Source organism: Furipterus horrens, unplaced genomic scaffold (genome assembly GCF_987537825.1).
Source record: "Furipterus horrens unplaced genomic scaffold, mFurHor1.1.pri manual_scaffold_10, whole genome shotgun sequence".
NCBI classification, from domain to species: domain Eukaryota; kingdom Metazoa; phylum Chordata; class Mammalia; order Chiroptera; family Furipteridae; genus Furipterus; species Furipterus horrens.
In genome coordinates this window covers 99552139-99576546 of record NW_028327180.1, presented here as the reverse complement: position 1 = coordinate 99576546, position 24408 = coordinate 99552139, and the positions used below count along the sequence as shown (strand labels likewise).

At 47.8% G+C, this 24408-nt stretch overlaps 1 protein-coding gene across 1 annotated transcript in view; it reads right to left on the bottom strand.

The window, feature by feature from the left end:
• The window catches only part of SIMC1 (SUMO interacting motifs containing 1), a 34330-nt gene extending 17809 nt beyond the window's left edge, over positions 1-16521 (bottom strand). Inside the window, exons 1-5 of the mRNA XM_090288602.1 lie at positions 16339-16521; positions 4725-5769; positions 4270-4682; positions 1170-1402; positions 334-403 (exon numbers count right to left, since the gene is read on the bottom strand). Coding sequence (XP_090144728.1) covers positions 334-403; positions 1170-1402; positions 4270-4682; positions 4725-5769; positions 16339-16467 — 1890 coding nt within the window. The 5' untranslated portion in view covers positions 16468-16521. The remainder of the gene's footprint in view (positions 1-333; positions 404-1169; positions 1403-4269; positions 4683-4724; positions 5770-16338) is intronic.
• Positions 16522-24408: the final 7887 nt, after the last annotated feature.

The following is a 24408-nucleotide window of genomic DNA, read 5'->3' as shown; positions in this document are numbered from 1 at the left end:
TGCATTCTGGCCGCAGGCTTCCCCTGCCTCCCCTCCTCAGTCGCCACTCTTACCATTTCCTTTAGATCTTCCTGTCCCTGTCGGACCTGATGTCCTTCCCCTTAGTTTCATTGCCACCGACTGATAACTCCGCCCTCATTTATGGGACCTCAGGGAGAGGGGGAGGGGCATGGAGCCACTCCTGAGCATACCATCCCAATAGGGACTTTTTGATGGGGATGGGATCGTAAGGAGAAAACAATGGCTAAGACTTTACCATCAGATTTGCTGTGACTTTTGTTTCCGGTTAAAACTTCCCCTGCAAAAGGCACACGCTCGTAATTGTTAGGTTACCTCTTCCTCCATGACGTAAGTGAGCAGCTTCCAGTCCCACTCCACTGTCTTGGCATTAGCAGGATGTAGCCTGGAAGTGAAGTGGCAGGACATTAGCGGAGTGTGGAGGGAAGGGCGATGGGATCTGGAAGAGGGTAGAGGCAAGGAGCCTCCTGACCCTGAGTGCTCCCGCCCCCCTCTGATACAATGCCCTGTCATCTGAGGGCAGTGGCACTTTGTGTTGGTTTTTCTCTCGCATCCTTTTCTTTAGGGGAGGCAACAGGAACCCAACGTTGCCTTGAAATCTACTCTTTATTAGCCGGTGTACTGGCTTCACCTACCAGGACCCTGAAAGGAAGCCTAGGAAGCACGTAAGTGAGCCGTGACACTGTCCGTCAGTCACGGTCACTGGTTCACGTGTGGGCTCCCGGGTCATGTTCTGCCAGCTAGGCCTACAAGACTCCGTTTCAGAACCCTTGTGCCATTACAGAGAAAGCAGCCTCGCCCTCCCGCTCAGAGCGCCATGGAAGGCTCAGAAGCCAGAGGCCTGCAGAAGCCTGCCACGGGAGGTCTGGGAATAGAAGCAAAGCAGGGCTGAGAAATGGACCCTTGTAAGCACTTTGGGACTGAATTAAGTCATGTCTTTCCCTGGGTTTCTAGTAACATGAGTCGTTAAATTCTCTTTTACTAGCCGTTAAAGCCAATTTGGCCTGGGTTCCCTGTGACCTGGGACCCGGATGGCCCTGATCATACTAAGTCACGCTCTCTAACGGGTGGTCAGATAGCGCCTGGGCAGGAGAAAGCTACGCCCCGAGTCCGGGCTCCCCAGGAGGCCTGCCAGCGTCTACGTCTCATACTGTTGGATCTTCATGAGCAGCATGTAGGCCTCCCTGAGTACATCCACAGTCTCCGAGCCGCTGAGCAGGATTTTCTGGATGATGTGAGCCACGATCTCCCTGGGCGGGTAGTGCTGAGGCGACACAAAGTCCATCAGGAACTGCACGGTCCCCAGGGGGAAGTTCTCTTCTATGGTGTTCGTCACCATTCTTAGTCTTCGGTGAGGGATGGGTTCTAATTTTTGACCCTTGCTCTGTAGAGATAAAAAGAAATAAATTAGGGTGGGTTTCGACAGACATAAGAACAAAGAGGTTCTGGGACAGGCTGAAGACAGCTGAGTTTTCCATGCATCTGAAATATCCATGATTGAAAAAGAGAGAGACTGGAAAGCCTTGTCCTAAAACCTTGCAATGACATGGGAAAATGCTTATATTACGTTTAAAAATAGGAATTCAGTGTTCTACATATAACATGATTTTATCTGTGCTAAAATATAGCATAGAAAGAGAAGTGCAAAGGAGCAAAGAGCTAGCCTAAGCTGATTTTGGAGTAAGGGTGATAAGATATTTTAGGAGTAGTTATACTAGTGTATCAGATACTGAAGTAAATAGAGGAAGAAATATATTTAAAATATGTTTTAAAGTTAGAAGAATCCCTTTTTTTTGTTTGTTTTTTTGTTTTTTGTTTTTAGTTGATAGTAAATATTAAGTTGCTTTCCCCCCCAAAAAGTATGTATATAAAGTCTGGGAGAGAAAATGAGAAAAGTGGTTTTCTGTTATCTGGGTGGTGAAATTATAGATGATTTTTCCTGTATATGCTCTTTTGTATTTTTCAATTTTTCCATAAGAGACATATATTACTTTCATTATCAGGAAAAAACAAGCTTTAAAAGTTTAATATAAACATAATAACAGCAATAACTATAAAACAGTTTTTGGCCATCTAACTCCTCCTCACTGAACTCTCACGACAACCTTAAGACATACATCCCATCATTACGCCTGCTTTATAGATAAGGACGCAGATTTAGAGAGTAAGCATTTGCCAAGCAACAAGCGGCTGGCATGTATCAGTGGTATCAGGCCAGAGTTATCCTGTGAACTCATACTCTGTAAACAACAAAGCCAACAATAATATATGTTTTTTGTGGGGATTTTTAAAACATTTTCTTTAGTTAGTTTTAGAGAGAGGGGAAGGGAGGGAGAAATAGGGAGAGAAACATCTATGTGCAAGAGATACATGGGTCAGTTGCCTCTCGCACGCCCCCAACTGGGGACCCGGCCTGCAACCCAGGCCTGTGCTCTGACTGGGAATCAAACCAGTGACCTTTCGGTTCACAGGCCAGCGCTCAATCCACTGAGCCACAGCAGCCAGGAAAATGCATATGTTTTTGTTAAAAATGTTTAAGAGCATACATATAAAAAGGCAATGGGGAAGGAAATACTCCAGATTATTAACAATGATAAATGCTGAGTGATAGCACCGTGGGCAATTGGTTTTTACAGTTTACATTTTAAATGTTTTATATTAAGCAAGCATTATTTTTAAAATTTGAGAATAGGTATTAACTTTAAAACACCAGCCAAAGATCTGACAGCTTACAGGTCACAATAAAACAGTGACGGCTGGAGTTGCCCTAGTGAGCTTTCCTCTGCTCTCAGATCCCCCGAGGGCACCCCCTGATCTCACTGATTAGAGACCAGTATCAAAGGCTGCAAGGAATGAAGAGCCGGAGGGAGAGGGGGAGGTGACTTTCACTTGTGATGCGTTTTGTCCTGAACCTGTGTTATTCATTTCCTGCCTACAAATACGGACATCTACAAGCATAAAGTGTATTAATTTTTCAATGCCTGTATTCTTAAAGGGAATGAATTCTTATAGAGCATATTTCTAGCTCCTGAAAGGTGGTTTTGTACTTTATGTGTTTGCCTTAAAGTCAAGTAACTACGCTGTTGGCATTATGACTTATTTTAGAGCTACACAGAGAGACTCAGAGGAGTTCAGGCCAATGGCTGTAAGTGACAGCGCAGGGACTGGCTAAGTAGTCTTCTGGGGAAAATTATCTAGAAAGTGTACTTACTAGAGGCCCCAAAGAAATCACCGGGTAGACGGGAGAGATGTACGGCTGTATCCTAGGTGGCTGAGGTAAGAAGGTAAGACACAAAGGTGGAAACCCCCTTGTCTAGCCTAACTGCCACCTTATAACCCCAGCTACGTGTGCACAGGAGGGGGCCACGGTCTCCCCGCCTGCGGCTCCGGATGCCTTTTCTAGTTCTGCAGCAGCGTGAGAACACCACAGCCCTGACTGCGGGCACGCTTGGTAATGCACAGACGTGTCGCCAACCCGAGGCGAAGCCAGGGGCAAAAGAGGGCACGGGCAAGGGGTTGGGAGAGCCATGCAGCAGAAGACGGACACGTTGGAAGATGTGACAATCAGAACGAGAGAGAACAGTCCGCGCCCTAAGGCCCGTCGAGGCGGGTGCCTGGCCTGCCCAGCGGGCCCCCAGACGGCCCCAGCAAGGAGAACGCGCCTTGGGACTCCGTGGGCTCCTTCACGCCCGCCCCCTAATGTGGGGAATGTGCTTATGGGTCATGGGAAAATGGGTTATCATTTTTTTTGTTACGCGTCTCATTTAGTTCAATGAGGACCAATGGGAAGTAGCACCCCACTGAAATCTGAAAATTGCATTTCCTCCCCAAATGTCACGGGACCGATCGCGGAGGCCTGGAAGTGTCAGGAGCGTCGTTACTACTTCTGTGATAGGGAAGCTGTACTGAGGGCGGCCTGAAGGGAGACCCGGGAATTGAAGGGCCGGACCTCACAGGCACTTGACCTAGGAGATCTCATGGGAGGGCCTTGGGAGGTGGGCTCTGGCCTCCACCCTGCAGACAGGAGGGCTAAGGCTCAGAAAGGTGTCCGTCTGTCTGCAGGGCCGGTGTTTAAGGACGGGGCTGCAACCGGAGCCCAGGCCTGAGCAGACCCCGAATGGTTCCACAGGTCAGGGGAGAGAAAACTGCCAAGTTCATCTGAGCATGTTCTCTCATGCTTCTGGCACACTAACTTCATGCCGGGCCTGCACAGGGGACACCTGATCCCCACGGGAGGGGGGCTGGGCTCACCTCTCTCACGTCTTTGTCGGGTATTAGCGTCTGGAAGAAGAGGTGGTGCACCGGGGGCCGCAGGAAGTACTTCAGTCTGTGCAGGCACGGCCTGCTGTGTGGCACCCCGGGCGTTGGCGCCGGCACGGGGGCAGCCCCAGGGCTGGCAGCCCTGGACAGCGATGGCACCTTTCTGGTGGGAGTTTCTGGGACAGAGAGCCAAGGGACTTTCCCGAAGGACGTCCCGGACTGCGGAGACTGCGGGCTCAGGGAACAGCGTGGAGAGGAGGGAGCGGAGGTGTCCATCGGACTGTCCTGGTTCTGCACGTCCTTTGCAGGAGACTCAGGCCTGTCTCCTGACAAATGTGGAATGTCTCCAGGTGAACACAGCACGTCTGCTACGGGTGAGAGTTTGCCAGGTGACCGTGGTGTGCCTCTTGGTAACTGTGGTGCACCTCCTGGTGACGGCGACGTGCCTCTTGGTGACTGCGGTGCATCTCTGGGTGAGAGCGGCATGCCTCTGGGTGACTGTGACGTGTCTCTAGGTGACTGCAGCATGACCTTTGGTGACAGTGGTGCATCTCTTGGTGACTGTGGCCCATCTCGCAATAAGTGTGACACGTCTCCTGATGACTGTGGCACATCCGTTGATGGTGGCATGTCTCCCAGTGACTTTGGCATGTCTTGCAGATGTGCCGTATCTTGCGGATATAACATGAGCTGAGGTGGGCCCGGCACACCTTGAGGTAGGCCCAGGGAGTATTGGGGTGGGCAGAGTGCGTCCTGAGGTGGCCTTGGTGAGTGCTGAGGATGGCATGATGGGTCCTGAGGTGGGCACGGCATGTTCTGAGGGCATGGCACTTCTTGGGGCAGGTTAGGGAAAGCCTGTAGTTGGCACTGCACGGTCTGTGACGGGCACGACAAGGCTCGAGGTGGGCATGAGGAGGCCCGTGGTGGACACAGTGAGTCTCGCTGCAGGTGTGGCAAGGCTTGCAGCAGGCACGGCAAGGCCTGCGGTGGGCAAGGTACATCTTGCTGTGGCCATGGCAGGGGCGCCCTTTGATTGCTGCTGCCGCCGTTAGTGCTTACTGGGGACAGGGAGGGGACACCTGAAGACAGCTGCTGGCTGGCCAGGAAGCCGAGGTCATCTTTGAATGTGGCTGAGCTACAGTTCGGCTCTGCCGCATAAAGCGAGTCCCCACTGATGGACGCAGGGGCTTGGGGGCCCTCAAATGTGGTTTCTTCCAAAAGGTCCACATCCACAGGATCGCTGTTAATGATTCTCCGTGCGGCCGGCCACGGGCTTCTGTCCGCCCGCCCTCCCGTCACCTCTTTGCTGGACAGGCCGGCACACGTTTGGAGGTGGGCTGACTCCTTCTGGGAAGGGACAACAGGCTCCAGAGTCAAGTCCAAAGTGGCAATCGGTCTGGTCTCCTCCTCGCTGCCAGTCAGGTCAATCACGCAGATCCCGCTGCGGTCCTTCGGCCGCGGTCTGGTTTCTCTCGTCAAGTCAATGAAGTCCTGTGGAGGGTCGCGAGAAGACAAGGGTCAGGTAGGGAGTCTCGGCTTTACCTCACAGCGACTTACCTTTGGCTCGGAAAAGTGAATACACGGGGTAACCTGTAGCAGGAGATGCAGGAAAAGAGGGGCTAACGTCAGGGAACCCAGTGTGCACTGAGAACATGCTGAGAGCCTTCACGCGTCTAGTTCCCCCAGCGACCCTGCCAGGGAGGCACTCCCAGCTCCGCGGCCCAGTCGGGGAGATGAGGCTGAGGGACACTGGGTTGTTTCCCTAAGGGTTATAGAGCCACGGAGCAGAGACAGACATGCAAAGCCAGGTCTGCTCGCTCCTTCCGTTGCCGGGGCCTAGGGATGTACAACTCCATTCAGGGTGCAGTTGGCCTGCAGCCAGCTGTGGGGGTTAAGACCACACAGGGTCATAAATGGGCCTCAGGATGCCAGCCAGAGGGCCTGTGATCAGCCTCCCATGCGCCTGGCGTAACACGGCTCTCCCTTCCGGGTGTCTTTGCACCTGGCTGGGTATCTTGCCACTGGCAGGTCGTGTACCCCTTGCTGGGATACCGCAGCCGCCACGCTGTTTCTTAATAGATGGGATGGTCGCCACTGTCAGTGGCACCGAAGCAGGGCACAGGGTCCTGGGTGGTCACTGAGAAGCGGGCATGCACCTCACCCTGGAGCAGGGACTGCTTGGGGAAACAGATACCCCCTCCTAGAAGCAGCCATACAGCACTACAGTGATCCCTCATTTGTCACGGCTGTTACGTTCTAGACCCCCCGCAACAGGCGAAAATCCACGAAGTAGGAACCTTACATTTACTTTAGCATTTATATATATTTTAAGGCTTTATAAACCCTTCCCACACACTTATAAACCGTTCCCAGTCCCTTATTAACCTTTCCCACTCCCTCATGAACCTTTTCCACACTTTTATAAACACTACTTACGTTCTTAAACATGTTCTACAGTCTGAAACCTACGTAACTTTAACAACATACATACACAGTACCACAAAATCCTGCGATATAGCAAAAAATCCACGATAAATAATTAAATATAATATTTTTTAAAATCCCGTGATACAGTGAGGCCGCGATAAGTGAACCGCGATATAGAGAGGGACTCCTGTATTGCTTTTGGTGGTTCTCTGCTGCTAGATGGACTCAGCATAAATAGCTGCAAGAAAATTCATCTCCTCTTCCATCACCAGCGTCTTAGTGCAACGTTACCGTGTCTCTCCCACTTAAAACCCACCACGTGGACTCCAGGCTGAAGGACAAAGGCCTTAGTAAGACACATAAGGTCCTTCACAGTAAGGCCTGCACTTAGCCTCTCCCTTTCTACTGTCCCTCCTCATACGATCGAATCACACAGAACTACCACAGATCCCCAGATGCGCCAGATGGAGGTGCTGCTACTGGCATCTAGTGGGAGAGACCAGAGTGTTGCTAAACATCCCATAGTGCACATGACAGCCTCTCACAACAAAGAATTATTGGCCCTCCCCTGGCCAGTGTGGCTCAGTTGGTTGGAGCATTGTCCAGTAAACCAAAAGGTTGTGGGTTCGATTCCCAGTCAAGGCACAGGCCTAGGGCTGCTGGTTCGGTCCTAGGTTGGGGCACATATGAGAGGCAACTGACTGATGTTTATCCCCTCCCCGTCCCTCCCTTCCCTTCTCTCTGAAATGAATAAGCATGTCCTCAGGTGAAGATAAAAAAAAAAAGAAAAAGAATTATTGGCTCAAAGAAACCCTGATCTACTATAATCTTTGACAAAATTATTCTAAAGTTCATTTGGAGGAATAAATGGGCAAAATAGCTGAGAAATCTTGGAGTAGAAAAAAGGACAGATAATTGCGCTATGAGATACCAAAAAATATTATCAAACCACAAAAGCAAAACAGTAAAGTTCAGGCACTGAGACTAGACAAATCAATGGAACATAAAAGAAAACCCAGAAATAGATATAAGCATATAAAAAAATGTGTTTCAAATAAGTGAAGAAAAGATAATTATTTAAGAAATGATTCCCAGATAATTGATTAATATCATATTGATTAACTGTATTTTATAGTATATTTTATTATGTTTTTACAGTAGTCCCAATTTCTTTTCCCTTTGCTCCCCTCTGCCCAGTACCCCCTTCCCTCCAGCAATCCCACCCCCCTTAGTTCATGTCCATGGGTCGTGCATATAAGTTCTTTGGCTTCACCCTTTCCTATATTATTCTTAACTTCCCCCTGTCCGTTTTGTACCAACCGATTATGCTTCTTAGTCCCTGCACCTTTTCCCCATTTCTCCCCCTTCCCCCTCCCAGCTGATAACCTCCAAGTGATTCCCATACCTATGATTCTGTTCCTGTTCTGGTTTGCTTAGTTGGATTTTGTTCTTATTTTTTAGTTTCAGTTGTTGATAGTTGTGAGTTTGTTGTCATTTTAATGTACATAGTTTTGATCCTCTTTTTCTTAAATAAACCCCTTTTAACATTTCACAAAATAAGAGCTTGATGATGATGAACTCCTTTAGCGTTACCTTGTCTGGGAAGCACTCTATTTGCCCTTCCATTCTAAATGATAGCTTTGCTGGATAGAGTAATCTTGGTTGAAGGTCCTTGCTTTTCATTACACTGAATACTTCCTGCCAGGCCCTTCTTGCCTGCAGAGTTTCTTTTGAGAAATCAGCTGATAGTCTTATAGGCACCCCTTTGTAGGGAACTCTCTGCTTTTCTCTTGCTGCTTTTAAGATTCTTTATCTTTAACCTTTGGTATTTTAATTATGATGTGTCTTGGTGTATCCTCTTTGGGACCAGCTTGTTTGGGACTCTCTGTGCTTCCTGGACTTGTATGTCCATTTCCTTCACCAAATTTGGGTAGTTTTCCTTCATTATTTTTTCACATAAGCTTTCAATTTCTTGTTCTTCCTCTTCTCCATCTGGCACCCCTATGATTCAGATGTTGGCACGTTTAAAGTTGTACCAGAGGGTCCTAAACCTTTCCTCACTTTTTTTCAGTTCTTGTTTCCTCATTCTGTACTTGTTGACTGTTTATTTCTTCCTTATATTCCAAATCGTTGATTAGAACCCTGGTTTCCTTCCCTTCACCATTGGTCTTGTGTGTACTTTCCTTCATTTCACTTAGCTTAGTCTTAACTTCTTCCCATCTGTGTTTGCCTTACTTAAGTATATCTGTCAGGTCCGTGAGCATCTTTATCACTAATGTTTTGAACTCTGCATCTGTTAGGTTGGCTATCTCCTCATCACTTAGTTGTCCCACTGCAACCTTGATCCGTTCCCCCTTTTGGGCCATACTTCTCTATCTCCTCAACTTGACAGGCTCCTGTGTTTGCCTCTGTGTCTTAGGTAGAGCTGTCACACTTGTTACGTTGTAAGTGGTGGAGCCTTAGGTATTCGTCAGTACAGGGCAACCATTTCACCACGTTGTGGTGCTGTATGTGGGGAGGGGTCTAAGAGGGAACAATGCGCTTGCTCAGCACTCGCCCCTTTTCCAGGCACTTCTCCCACTTCCATATGGGACTGGTTCTCCTCTAACTGTCGTCCTGGTCGTCGTTCCCAGAGTGGGTGGGTCTGCGGACATTCTAGGACCATGGGGGTCCTCTAAACAAACGGACTCCGCTGAGAGACCAGCAGTTTCTTCCTCTGCCCCAACCCCCACTGGTTTGCACAGTCAGAAGCAATGAGGATTTATTTTCCCTGGTGCTGGGACCGTGAGCTGTGCAGTCTGATCTGGTGCTGCAGGCGCTCCCCAGGTGACCCTCCCGACTTTTTAAAACGTGTGACTGTACTTTCCGCTGGCCTGCTGCTGCCGCCGCTGCTGCTGCCACCACACCACGTCCTCTCCACCCAGGCATGGCCCCTCCTACCTGTCTGGATGAGTATTTCTTCTTTATATCTTTGCTTCTTGGACTCCCATGCAGCTAGGTTTTCTGGAGCTTCTGGTTGTCTCTAGTTTTAAGATAGCTGTATTCCCTCTTGGTGGTGGAGGGAGACGCAGCGTGTCTACCTATGCCTCCATCTTGGCTGGAAGTCTAACAGTATACTTTCTAATTATCCAGAACATTTTCCCCATACTGTACATCTACAATCAGGATGCATTTTATACTTATTGTGTATATTTCATGTGGTAGTTCCTTTTTTCATGAAAAGCTGTTCTTAAATTGACAACAGATCTTTGATTCAGTGCTGTCTTAGAAATAAGGCAATACAGTATGGTAAATGTTGGCATACTTCATGCCATATAATAAAACATTTCAGATGAATTAAAGAACTAAGTGTTAAAATGAAATGGGAAAAGAACAGGAAAATAAAATCAGGACATGAAAGATTTTTCTAAACATAAAGTGAAGAAAAAAGATGCATACACAAAAATGTTAAGATTTATTAATTAAAATACCACACACTATCGATTTCTAAATTTAGTGTAATCCCAGTTTTCAAAACACAGGTTATTTGGAAGTTGACAAAATTATTTTTAAAGTTTTATTTTATTTTCATTCGAGAGAGGGGGAAGAGAGAAAGAGAAAGATCGATGTGAGAGAGAAACATCCATCAGTTGCCTCTGGCCTACTCCCTAACTGGAAATCAAACCCACAACCCAGGCACATTCTGTGACCAGGAATTGAACTGGCGACCTTTTGGTTCCAGGACGAGCTCCAACCATGCCACACCAGCCAGGCACGACAAAATTATTTTAAAGTCTTTTGAAAGAGTAACATGCAACACTAACTAGAAAAATTCTAAAAGAGAAGAGCAATGAAGTGTTTCCTCTACTTTTTATTAAAACAGCATGGACCAAGGTCGGAACAGAAAGTCCACAAATAGACACACAAAAATACATACAACTTTACCATTTAATAAAGGTACTATTTCAAACCACTGGGTAAAAAGGATAAATAATTCAATAAATGATGTTGGGACGATTAGCTAACCATATGGCAAAGAAAATACTAGATTACCATTTTATCCCCTTTTTGAAACTAATTCCAGGTAGGTTAATGAATTAATTAAATGTAAAGAATATTTTTATAACCTTAGGAGTGAGGAAAGCCTCTCTGAGCATGACAACAAGGACAGAAATCAAATAATGGAAAGGTGACAGCGCTGGTTGGTATGGCTCAGTGGATTGAGCACCGGCCTGCGCACCAAAGGGTCTCTGGTTCGATGCCCAGTCAGGGCACAGGCCTGGGTTGCAGGCCAGGTCCCCAGTTGGGGGCACACAAGAGGCAACCACACATTGATGTTTCTCTTCCTCTCTTTCTCCCTCCCTTCCCCTCTCTCTAAAAATAATTAAATAAAATCTTTAAAGAAAAGAAAAAGAGTGACGGAATTGACTACTTAAAAATTTGTAATTGCTGTAAAGAAAACCAAGAGAAATCAAAAGTCGGGGGGAAATGTAACACGTGTGATGCAGGGGCTGTATTAGTTTTTTAGTACAAACTACTACAGACTGGTTGGCTTAAAACAACAGTAATCTGTTTGCTCAGTTCTTGAAGTTTAAAAGTCCAAAATCAAGGTGTCTGCAAGCCCATGCTCTCAAAGGCTCACTGGGAGAGTCTGTTCTGTGCCTTCTGTTAGCTTCTGGTGCCGCCAGCACCCCTGAATTGGCAGCTGCGGCCCCATCATGGCTTCCGTCATCCCATGGTGTCCTTCCTCTGTCTTCGCGCTGTCTTATAAGGGCACCAGTCACCTTGGATTAAGGGCCCACCCTACTCCATATGACTTCATCTTCACTGATCACATCTGCAACGACCCTATTTGACACTATTTCCAAATAAGGTCACAGTGAGAGTTAGGACTTCAACATATCTTTTCTGGAGGACCCAGTTCAACCCATAATGAGTCTGACACATAAGTGATATTTACTACTAGTAAGAAAAATAACACCCCAACAGGACAGTAACAGGCAATTCACACGTACATAGACACACACACATATACATATCTGTCTCCAATAAACATGTAACAAGATGTCCACCTCTGTGACCTGCTGAGCATGCTCTCTGACCCCCAGCCTCCCTAGCTGCTCCTCTGCCCCTTGCCTTCACCTGGGCTAGGTCCCGAAGCCCTAGGGCTGGGCCTTGGATGTTCTCGTAGCCTCTCGGCTGAGGTGACCAGGAAGACTTCCTCTGGCCTCCACACTCAGGACAGGCACCACACCTGGCGTCTCCCGCCGGCTAGCCCACAGGCATCTTGCATACGGCACCTTCAAAACAGCAGTCCTGAGCGCCTTTCCTCCAACTCTGTTCCTCCCCAGGTCTCCTCCCTTTGCACGAATGACCCCAGTTGCTCGGGCCCACACCTGGACGCCGCTCTTTGACTCCTCCCTTTCCCTCATCACCCGCATCCAAGCCATCAGGACCTGTTGGTTTTACTTCCTAAACACCTGCCGCATCCCCCGTCTCCAAGCCTGCGCTGCCGCGGCCGCCTAAGCTTCAGTCAGCCATGCCTGGGCCACCGCAGACACCTCATAGACTGAACCCCCCGACTGCACGTGTGTCCCCTTGCAACAGTAAGGTAAGTGCCGCTGGCTTGTTTAGGACAGCACCGGTTTTAACCTGTTGCTTGACAACCTGTCCAGTTAGCACCCCCTTTCGTTTGCGCAAGGACCCCTGTTCGGATGATAAATTATACAGATACCTTATGTTATAGTAGTTTCGTCTCATGATAGCTAGAGTCACCTTTTAAAAAGGTAAATCAGATCATGTCATTCCTCTACTTAAAATCCTTCAAAAATGTCTCATTACATAGAATAAGATCCGAATTCCTTATGTGGTCCGCAAGGTCCCGTGTAACCTAGCCCGCCTTCTTCTCCTCTTTCCTGACTCCGTCCTTCATTCAGTCCGTTCCAGCCCCGCTGGCCTTTCCATTCCTCCAAGAAGTCCTGAGCATTCCCACTTCTCATACTTTAGTTTTGCCGCTCCCTTTGCTCCTACTTATTCTCCTAGACCTTCTCATAACAAATCTGTTCCGTCGTCGGGGCCTCAGCTCAAATATTAACTCTTCAGAGAGGAATTCTTTGAAAACACAGTCAATGCGCCCAACCCCACCCACCCACGTTACTCCCTCTTACATTGCTCCCTTATTTGTGTGTGGCTCGTCTTTCCCCATGAGAACGCAGGTCCGTTGTTACCTTGTTCACCTCCGGGCCCCAGAGTCAGAGCATATGTACTTTCAGTAAATACAGTCAGAGCATTTATTTTCAGTAAATAAGTATTTACTGAAAAAATGAATCGCAACCAAAGAAAATAATCAAACCCGTGATAGCTCACACAATCTGGCTATCAAATCAGCAAAGATGAAAAGAATGAAAAGGCTTTATTTTCCTTCCTAACACTGTAAATCACCAGCTGTTACCCTTATGTGGTTAACTGTTTGGCTCTCACTGACTCCAATGACACCTCTCTGAGGGCAGGGACCTGGTCTTGTTCACATCTGTAACCTCAGCACCTATAAGAGCCTGGTGTTCAACCATGATTTACTGAATAAGTTGACAGTATTTAGGGGTGGGGTAGCTAGGTAGTAAAGAAAGGGGAATGATCAGGCTATAACTGATGCACAATTTCTGTAGGGAATTTGGCAATATATGTCAGAGGTCCTCAATGCAGACATACTTTTTAACTCAGCAACCTCACACCTGAGAGGATCTTATCTTAACTGAACAAATGAACAAGTGTACAAAGATTATTTATGAGGGAATTCCTCAGTGGGTTATTTATAATAGAGAAAATTTAATAACAACCAGTATGATAGATTATAGATTATAAATCTATACAATGAAATACACTAAAAATATTGGCAAAGACATGTATTTATTAGTGTGGAAAGATATAAAAAGTACATTAACAGAAAAAGGCAAGCTAACAAATCACATATGTAGCAAGACTTCACTTGCAAAAACATGTATTGGGGGACACGTGGGTATGTATGAGCGTACATGCATATTAACAGATAAAAATTCAGACAGACATCAAAATGTTGACATTCATTGTCTCTGGATAGTGAGATTAAGGGCAATTTTAATTTTCTTCTTTATATACATTTCTAAAGTTTTTTGTAGTAGGTCAACCAGAATTAATCGACTGTATGTACATGTTCTGCGTGGGAAAGAAAAAAGCAATAAAGATGATCAAAAACACAAACACACTTCATCAACTTAGCGAAGACTTAAGCCCAGGTTAAGGACCAGGAGTTCAGGAATATTACCTCTACTATTGGAGACAGCTTTCTGATTTTCTGAATCCAAGCAGGTTGCTTCCCCTCAGTCAGTATTACAAAAAAGAAAAAAAAAATTATATAAATTTCATTGCCTGCCAAGCTCATGGTCAGGCCTGGCTGAGAAACAACTCAGAGTGTAGCAAAAGTTCTCATTTGTGCTGGGCATTACAAACCTAACCGTCCCGCAAGGTCGGCATTAATGTTCCCAAGATCAAAGGCTAAGAGAGGCGACAGAGCTGTCCAGAGCCCGCACAGCTGGTCTGCTGAGGTCTGATTTACTGAGGTCTCTCTGCCTCCAGGGCCTTCAGGGAAGGAGCCAGACAAAGGCGCTGCGGCTTTACAGCCCTGCAAGGCTCTCAGAGCCTTTGATCTTTTATCTCAGGTATTCTACTGCCCGTATCTAGTTGGCAAGAGAGATGAAAGGAGAAAAGCTTGGAATTTTTTAGAAAGCTGTAGTACAATATCTTAGAGATAGTTTACTCTCTGGAACTTGTCCTTCATTTCTCTTCAGCTCAAAAGGCCCAAGGGCAAAATGCCTGTCTGGGTGGTCACGGGCTGGGGGGCACTTAGAGAGCGCATCCCCCCGTGTGTGAAGGGCCACGGGAGACACAACAGGCTGCCATCTGGGCGCTGGAAGGAGGGAGCTGGACAAAGACGAAGGAAGAGAAGCAACACTTGGGATGGAAGGAAGTGGGTAGGGAGGACCGAGTTCGAGGGGGACTGGGTGAAGGGACGCTAGGAAAGAGAAGGAACCTGGAGGAAGGGCAGCTCGGTACTTTTCCCTTCCCCCCCTTTCCTCGCCGTATCTTTTCCTTGGTGTTCGCAGTCACTCTTAGGCCTTCGGAGCTTTCTCTTTGGGTAATGACCAAATCTCTGCCTTCTGTCTGTTCTTGGAGATCCGTTTCTCTGGGTGGGCCTCATCCCTGGAAGGTTCCCATCAGCACCTGCAATCCAGTGGGTCCGGAAGGACTGCAGCATCCCTTCCACACCAAGCCTGCGCCTGCTCTTGAACTCGCTCCCCTTCCCAACGTCCACCTGGACCGCGCTCTCCTCCCCATTCCTTCAATCATTATTTCACCCAACAAATACTTCCTGTGGACCGGTCATGTCCCACACGCTGCCACAGTGCCGGGGACGTCCATCCACCTACCAAGCTGGATCGCTTCCACCTTGAAACGCTCCTGTTGGTGTAGCATCTAAATTCTTCACTGAGATTCACTGGGAACCCCCTGGTGCTTGAACCCTGGCAACGCGCCCCTCTGCGTTAACCGGTTTTGCAGGTCCTTCGCTCTCTAGTGACCATTATAGCTGGGACCCAGAGGGGGCTCCCATGGAGGCTTAGAGACCCAGCTGGCTGGGCAGGCGTTTGAAGGAGCATTTGCATATGGAGAAAGGTGGTCTCCTTCCTCTGTGGTGCAGACCCGGGCGGTAACCGGAGCGCGCGCGTCCTTCTGTTTCTGTGGGGCCGCTGCGGGAGGCCGCCCGGCTGTTCTAAGTCCCACGCTGAGTCTCTGAGCGAAAGCCCGTCCGCTTCCCGCCCCTTGAGTGCTCAGTGGCCACGTGTTGAAAACATCACCGTCCACGGGAGGGACCACGGACGTCGTGTTCTCCATTGTGTCCCCGGCCCCCCTAACACATCTGGCCCCTGGTAGGGGCCCAATAAACACGAGCGGAGGATTCTAGAAAGGCGGGGAGCGTAGATGTAGTCACCGCTTCGGGAAGAGGGACAAAGACGACGGTGCCGGGGAGAAGGAAAGAGGGCCGGCTGCCTCCCTGCCTGTTCCCTTAGAGCGCCGTCCCTGTTTGCCGAGCGGCGCCGATCGCCCTCCTGCGCGACTCCAAACCCGGCCCTCGCCGGCTGCCAGGCCCTGGAGCGCCGCCACCGCCGCCCAGGCCCGCAGCGCCCTCCCCGCCCCCCGCCGCGGCTCCCGTTACCTCCCTGCACACGCATCTGCGGCCGCCACGGGCCAAGCGATTACACGCTCCCGCGTGCCGACCTCGAGGTCGGAGGCCCCCCCCAGGCCCCCCCGAACCCCAGCGCCCCTCCCCGCCGCCCCGCCGCGGCTCCGAGGGAGCCCAGCGCCCGGCCTGCGGCGGCCGCCCGCTGTGGGACGTGGCGCATGTGCTCGGCCGCCCCTCCTCGGCCGCCGGCCGCTGGGCATTGAACGCGGACCCCGGAGGCCATCCCCGCCCGGGCCTGCCGCGCTCCGCGGGGCCGGAGCGGCCCGAAAAGCGGCGGGGCGGGGACCGGCTGCAGCAGGGGGCGCCAGCGGGCGGCCCCGGGGACGGCGGGCCGGGCGACGGTCGCTGAGCGGCGCGGCCGCGGCGGCTGGCTCACTCACCACGGTCCGGCGGGGCAGCGCGCCGGAGGTCCGGGACAGGGCCCGGCGCAGCCTCCGCGCTCGGCCCGAGCGGGTCCCCTCCGAGCTCTCGGAGCCGCTGTCGTCCGAGATCACGATGAAGTCCTCCATGGCTGCCGGCCCGGGCCGACCCAGCGAGCGGGCGGCTGGTGACCCCTGCCGCTGCGGCGGTGACTTCGGTTCCTGAGGCCGCGGTGGGGACTACTCGGGCCATCACCCGCCGGCCCCGCCCCTTCCCGCCCAAGTCCCGCCCCCAACCCCGCCCCTCTCCGTCCCTAACCCGCTCCGAGCCCCGCCCTCTCTCGGGCCCCGCCCCCGAGTCAGGGGCTGCTGGCAGCTGGGTCAAGGCCATGATCTCTGTGCTTGGTGCTGGCACTCACTGCCTTATCGAAGAGAAGAAAAAAAAGGAAAAATCAGTTTCAGCCGGTTTGGGCCGGTGTTGAGGGCGGGGGTCAGAGACTGCGGATTCGAGGGCCTCCCCAGCTGCCTCCGACTGACCCAGTCGTGACGCGAGCTGTGAACAGGACTGGGACTAATCCGGCCTCACTGGCTGAGCCCGGCGGGTCCCTCCGGGCTGGGGAGCCTGGGCCCGGCCGAGACGGGGGACTGTGTGGTGGGAAAGAGGCCCCACTTCTAGGTGCACGTGTGCAAGTGCATCTGTAAGAAAAATTCCTACAAGTGTAATTACAACGTCAAAGGCGACGTTTTCCTGGTTGTTTCAATAAACGAGGACAAATTATTCTACTAAATTGTACCAATTTGCAGTTTCACCAACGATCCATGTCACTCGGAGATTTAAACTGAGATTTAGAGACTTGTTCAGTGGGTGGTAGGATCAGAAACAAACAAAAAAAATGCACAAAGAGAAGCCATGCGGTAGAAGACGCTATAAATAATTAGCTGTTATGAATGGGGAAGGTTATAAAGATGAAAAAAGATATACCCAGTGGAGGGAGTAGTGGCAGGTTGTTGGTTGTAAGGCAGGATCATTAAAATCAAGATAGAATCTGTTACAATAAATGGGGGGGGTATCAACAAATTCCTGCCTCTCCAGCTCCAGCAACTAGGTGAAGTGTTAATACTAACAGATCCTAATGCAAATATGTTTGTTAGAAGGGGAATCGGTTCCTAAAGAGACCGTAATCAGGTGGTCTCTAACCCTGTCTCCTGCTGTGAGTCTCAAACTTTAGTGAGCATCAGAATCACAGAGGAGGCTGGTTAAAACACAGATTTCCAGGCTCCATTTCTAGAGCTTCTTAAGGTGTGGCCCCAAAATTTGCATTTCTAACAAGTTTCCGGCTAATGTTTTTACGGCTCTCAGGGACCACACTGAAAACTAGTGGTTTGGCCCTGACTGGTGCGGCTCAGTTGGTTGGAAGGAGTCGTCCTGCAAATCAAAAGGTTGAGGGTTCGATTCCCCACCGGGGCACATACCTAGGTTGTGGATGGATCCTTGGTGGGGGCACGTGTGAAAGGCAACCAATCAGATGTTTCTTTCTCATGTTGATGTTTCTCTTTCTATCTCTATCCCTTCCCCTCTCTCTAAAATCAATAACATGTCCTTTACTGAGGACACAATAAAGAAAGAAGGAAGGAAGGGAGGGAGGGAGGGAGGGAGGGAGGCAGGAAGGAAAAACCAGTGGTCTGGTGGACAGGGAGTTTATGGCCAATAGATTTCCCATGTTCTGGCCGACTGGCTGAAATCATTCTTGTGGTGAATCTACACCACTCTTACCACTTCTTTTTAGTCTTTTTAGTTGACAACTGCTCCCTCTTAAATCTTGATGTTCTGCAGAGTTCTGTCATAGGCCATCTTCATGCACTTCTCCCTACACAATATCAGCTATTTCCATGACTTTAATGCCCATTTCTATGCCGAATGACTCCAGCCCAGCGCTGTCCTCAAAGCTCCAGAAGTGTATATTTATATTTGCATGTCTATTGAATCTCATAGGCATCTCCAGTTGAAGAGATCTAAAACTGAACTCAGCCCCCTGTCCCCCCTACCAAAAAAGCCCGCTTCTCCTTCTGTGTCCCCTGTCTCAGCGAATGGTGGTACCACCAGCCAGCAATTGCTCAAGTGAGAAATCTTATCAGTATGCTTTATTTTTATCTTTTTCTCATCAACAAGTTCTGTCTATTTTACCTCCTAAATACTTCTGGTACTCATCTACTTCTTTTTGCTTCTGCTGTTATGATTCTAGCTAAGCCAAGATCATCTCTGACCCAGCCTACAGTAACAGTCTCCTAGCCAGTCTTCCTGAACCTCTCCTGGCCCCCTTTCAGTTTGCCCGCCACACTCAGCCAAAGTGATCTTTAAGAACGTATGTAATCAAGCCCCCTTCAGTGGCTATGGAATAACACTATGTTTTAGCTGCTCAGGCTACCATAACAAAAATATCATAAACTGTTGGCTTAAACAACAGAAATTTATTTTCTCACAGATCAAGGTGCTGGCCAATTTGGTTCCTGGTGAAGACGCTTTTCTTGAGTTACAGATTTCTCACTATATCCTCACATGACCTTTCCCCAGTAGATAGATGGAGGGGGGGGGGGGGAGAGAATCTTGTCCTCTTCTAAAAAGGCCACTAATCCCATCATGAGGGCCCCATCCTCACATCATAATGTAACCTTAATTGCCTCCCAAACTCCCTATGTCCAAATACCTTGGGAGTCAGAGCTTTAACATATGATTGTGGGGGGGGGGGGGACGAACATAGCATGCTATGAGTTTCTAAATATAAAAGCAAATACATATGTATTTTTGTTGATTACATAAATAAATGCTATATTTACATGCAGTAAATATATGATATGTTTATATATAATAAGTATATGATTTAACAGTAACTAAATTTTACCTTAAAGAAATGGAAAGAATTTTGAACTCTTATGATATGCATGCTGTAGTGTTGAGGGGTGAGATGTACTGATGTCTGCGAGGTACTTTGAAATGCATCAAAAATAAGATGGATAAATGTATAGATGGATAGATATAAAGCAAATATAACAAAATGTTAACATTCTCAAATCTCTGTGGTAGTTATATGGGTGTTCACTTTTAAGTTTTAGGTATATTTGAGTTTTTTCATATTATGTTGAAAAAACTTAAGAAAGTAAGTTACGATCTCAATGCATTTTTTAAAAAAGTTTTAAAAAAGGAGTGAGAAGATTATAATGAATGCTGTGTGCCCATCATCCAGCTTCAAGAATTGTCCATCTGTTCTACTTATATTACCAGCCCCTCTTTCAACTCTGCCTTCCTGAGTTATTTGAAAGTAAAACCTCGACATCACGATGTTTATTCTGTAGATATTGTAGTTTGTGTGTTTAAAAGATATCTTCCTATTCTCCGGGTGCCGGTGAGCGTGGCTCCAACAGCTCTTACTAGAGGGGGTGGTAATGTCCTGCCCTCCCTCTCTCCTTGGGTCTGGTTCCTCCCAAACAGGGGCGAGGAGGAGGGGGAAGAACGTTCCCTGCAACCCTGTTCTCTTTCTGCTCGTTGGTGCTCCTTCAGTAACCGTGTCCCCAGTGGGTCAGGAGCCCAGATGCCAGCCTTCTCACCATTACTTTCTGGGGTCTCCCCTGTGCACTCCCTAACCTGGGAGAGGTCAGCCTTAACCCCTTTCTCCTGGAGATCCCCACCCAGTTCCTGCCAGGGGCAATCATTTGTTGTTGGGGGGGTCGCTGCCTTGTGGGGGTGGGGTTCTTGGGGAAGCTTTATGCCTCCACGCTGTCCGGTCTCTCCAGCTGACTCACAGAGGGAGCGTTTCCACGCACGATTCAAGGAAGAGGGGTGTGCAGGCAGCTCCCATCGTGGTGGTCCTCTCTCGGCACCAACTGGCTCTCCCCTCCTTTCCCCAGGATCTCCTCATTCGCCTCACCTCCCCCCATGAAGCTGGCAATCACGGTTCTACTCCCTGTTTCCATGAGTTCCATGCTTTTAGATTCCACGTGTAAGTAAGATGATAGAGTATTTATCTTCCTCTGTATGAATTACTGCTCTCAGCGTCATGTCCACAAGTTCTATCCACGTTGCTGCAAATGGTAGAATTTCCTTCTTTTTTATGGCTGAATAATATCTGTGTGTGCTTTTCATGTCTTCTTCCTAGACTTACTTCCTTCAGATCACACACTAACCCCATGTAAACTGGGAGCCTAACACGCGTGTTTATTCACCCAATGAATACCGAGTGCCTGCTGGGTGTTAGACGCCGGTTAGGGGCTGAGGACGGAGCGGGCCGGACAGCCAGAGCTCTGCGGCAAAGGGGGTACCCCTCGTTTGTGAACGAAGGAAACAAACCCTAATCCCTTACTTTCTTTTTTAAAGTAATTTTTAATGGAACATTTACACGTGAAAAAATTGTATGTGAAAATACGGATTAAAACCGCAATGAGCTACCATTTTGCACCCACTGGGACGGCTATTATTTTAAAAAACAGAAAACAAGTGTCCCCGATGACGTGGAGGAATTGGAACCCTCGTGCATTGCTGGTGGGAATGTAAGGCGTGGCTGCTGTGGAGAACAGTCTGGGAGGTCCTCGAAAGGTTAGACATGGAATTATGATAGGGTCCAGCAATTCTGCTCCCAGGCATTTGCCCCAGAGCATTGAAAGCAAGGACACAAAGACACCTACCCATCAATCTTCACGGTGACATTATTCATCACAGCCGGAAGCAACCTGTGTCCACAGCAGGTGAGCGCGCAGGTAAAATACGGTCTCCCTGCACCGTGGAATTCTCTTCGGCCTTAAAAAGGAAAGACGTTTAGACGTGGGCTACAACGTGGAGGAAACTTGAGGACGTTGTCCTGAGTGAAATAAGCCAGGCACGAGAGGACACATTTTGCATGATCCCACTGATACGACGTACCTACAACAGGCAAACTCACAGACAGGAAACAGAATAGAGGTGATCAGGGACTGGAGGGAGGGGGGGGTGGGGAGTTACTTCATGGACAGAATGTCTGTTTGGGAAGATGAAAAGTTCTAGAAATAGGCAGCGGTGCTGCTTGTACGCTATTGTCACTGTTCTAATGCCACTGAAACTGTACACTTAAAATGGTTACAGCAGCAACTTCTATGTATGTTTTACCGCAATAAAAACATGCGACTATTTTCCTTTTATTAACAAATTAAAACATTACAGACCAGGTCAAAGGGACCTTTGACCACCTTTTCCGTCCTGATTTCAATTCCCCCTCTTCAGTGCTTCCATGTTTATTACTCTGGAGTTTTTCTGTATACTTACCGGTATTCATATGTACTTATCAAAATGACGTATTCTTTGTTTTATCCAAAGGGTAATTCTGCTTTAGTAGAGAGATTTGAAACTGTCATTCACAGTGAAAGTGTTCTAAGTAATAACAGGTTTCCTGCCTTATGAAATGGGGATTTTTCTGGGGGAGTATACATCTTTAGAAGGGTTTTCTCTTTCGTTTTCTCTTTTTCATTATATGGCAACGTGGTGCCTGCGGCTCCGCTGTTGTTTATGCTAACGGGAGCCAGCTCAGGTTTCTCCCCCACACTAGGGAACACTCTGTCCCCCCAGCTGGGTTCCAGGCGGCATCTCCCAGTTCCAGGTCACTCCTGGCTTTTCTGGACTGTTTTAAGAGGGAGCCTCTCCATGTACACAATTCTTTTCACTGTTCCCTCCCAGCTTCTGGTTTGCTGAGATATCAAGTAGATGTCAAAGTCTTTGTAAAGATTTTGCTTTATTCTCGACATTCCTCATTTTGAGAAAATGAAGCGATTCAGAATGGTTGCAGGGCCAAATGTGTAACCACGTCACACTTTGATAGCATCTTTGCAGACATTTCTGAATGGTCAGTACTCAGAGGTACAATTGTGTACATAATTTTATGTAAGTCTACTGTACATATTGCACTGCAATTGGCTTTCTGAAATTAAGAAATGTGCCTTTACAGTTTTCTGTGTCAGTGAATAAAGATTTATATGATCTATTTTGTCTATTTTATTGGCTCATAATAAATTCTTAAAATAGTATGACATTTGCTCTTCTTCTCTTATAGAAAAGCACAAAGAAGCAAAACAAAAGAGTACATTAAATTCTCCCATCCCTGATGTCTTACAATGAGCAGTTTGTAAAGTTAAAAGAAGCATATCTATGAGATTAGAATATTATACTGCAAAAAACTACAAAATAAAAAGTGAAAGTTGAAAGCCACCCTCCCTTTCCTAGCTCTTCCCAAGGCTAAATATCTAAATAAATGGGGTTTCTTGTGAATTCTTCAAAACATATAAGATTACTAACCCTGTTAGTCAACCCTAATCCCACTTCCCCCAATAGGCAACCGCTATTCTGCTTTTTATTGAAACTGGTGGTTTTAGCTGTCAGGTAAGGCAGCTATAGCAGGTCTGAGGGAACAGAAACCCATCAACTAAAGCTTTTAAATAAATCACAACAAAATTACTGTGGCTGTTACGGTGAGCCTTTCCTGATTGTTTATTCTGTACCAGTCACTGTGAGAAGCATAGCGCGTTCTAACATTTCTGTTTACAGAATACCGAAAAAGAACACAGGGGAAAATGAAATAGAAAACACATGTAACGTGTACAAATACAAAATTAATCCAGAAATAATCTTCATAAGAGGGAGGTTTCCGATACCAAGAAACAGAAAGTGGACTGTGGAGTCAGTGACATCTGAATTCTAATCTTTGCTCTGTCCCACACCAGCCACGTGACCTGCAGCAGAACATTTTACCTCTTTGTTCTTCAGTTTCCTTATCTGGGACTGGGAGATAGGTATCTTCAGTGTAAGTAGGTGAAAAAATGTGCTGGCATAGGAAAAAGACTCCTGAAAATGAAAGTTAAGGAGGGAAAACTAGACACCAAGTAGTCTCTGACTCCAAGATTTTAGCGACTTCCTTGGTATTCTTTGGAGTCTGAAAAAGTTTGAAGTCTCCAAGAACTTCTGGTTGTAGCGGGGTAGGGAAGGGAATTGGGGAAAGAAAGGGGTTCATCTCCTGAGGCCCTTCTTAGAGCTTTATGTGTGGATTCACGTATATCTTATGACATCTCCCTATGCTGCTGGGAGAAATGTTGATTGTTAGAACCTCTTCATAGGTGTTTTGGCAATGCATATTCAACTAAAAAGGCGCATAGATGCACAGTGAAGTTTGTATAGCGATATTCAGTGCAGCATCGTTCTATAAGCGAGTCCATGTCCACGAAGGGGTTCAGTTGAGTAATCGGTTGAATATGGATGTGTAAGTGATTATACATCCATATCATTAAATACGGCATCCATTCAGAATGAGACCTCTGCATATATGATAAGAAGTGATTTCTTACATGTGTATATCATAGAAAGCAAGACATGTAAGGAACGGTACCATTCTGGGGGAGGGGGCGGGAAAAATATACGTATACCTGTCTACCTCGCCCAAGGTGTGTATTTGTTCTTACACGATTTCTGGGAGGCCCACAGTAACTTAATATTTTTCTGAGGGGGAATTTGGGGACACGTGAGGGAGGGAAACTTACTTTTCACTCTATTTTTTGTAATTTTTACCTTTGTAACCAAGTGTGTGCGTTACCTTTAAAATTTTTTGTTTTTAAGCTTTTTTATTTTGAGATAGTTGTAAACTCACACACACACAGAATAGTTTTTAAACAAGTTTTCTGCCACCTTCTCACCACCCTAAACTCCCCTAGCCCACAGCTGTTCTTGAGCGCCTTGGAGGTCGCGGAGAGCTCACCACAGGCTTCTTCAGCTCGAAGCTGCTGCACCTGTGGATCAGACAGGTGCGTGAAGGACGGGGAATAAGGACATTTACTCTTTCACTCTGTATCTTCTGTATTTTTGCATATATAATCATGTGCACATGGTATCTTTTAAAATGAAGACATTTAATTCTAAAAAACGCCCAGACCCCTTCTCAACACCCCCTCCCCGCCGATCCCCTAGCTCTTTACTGGGGACGAGCTCCCGAGCTGGTCATTCATTCTCTATCCAGAGGTCAAGGGCCTTCCGCTTTAAGGGAGGGGGGCTGAGGAATGAGCCGCAGCCCTAGAAAACGGTATTTT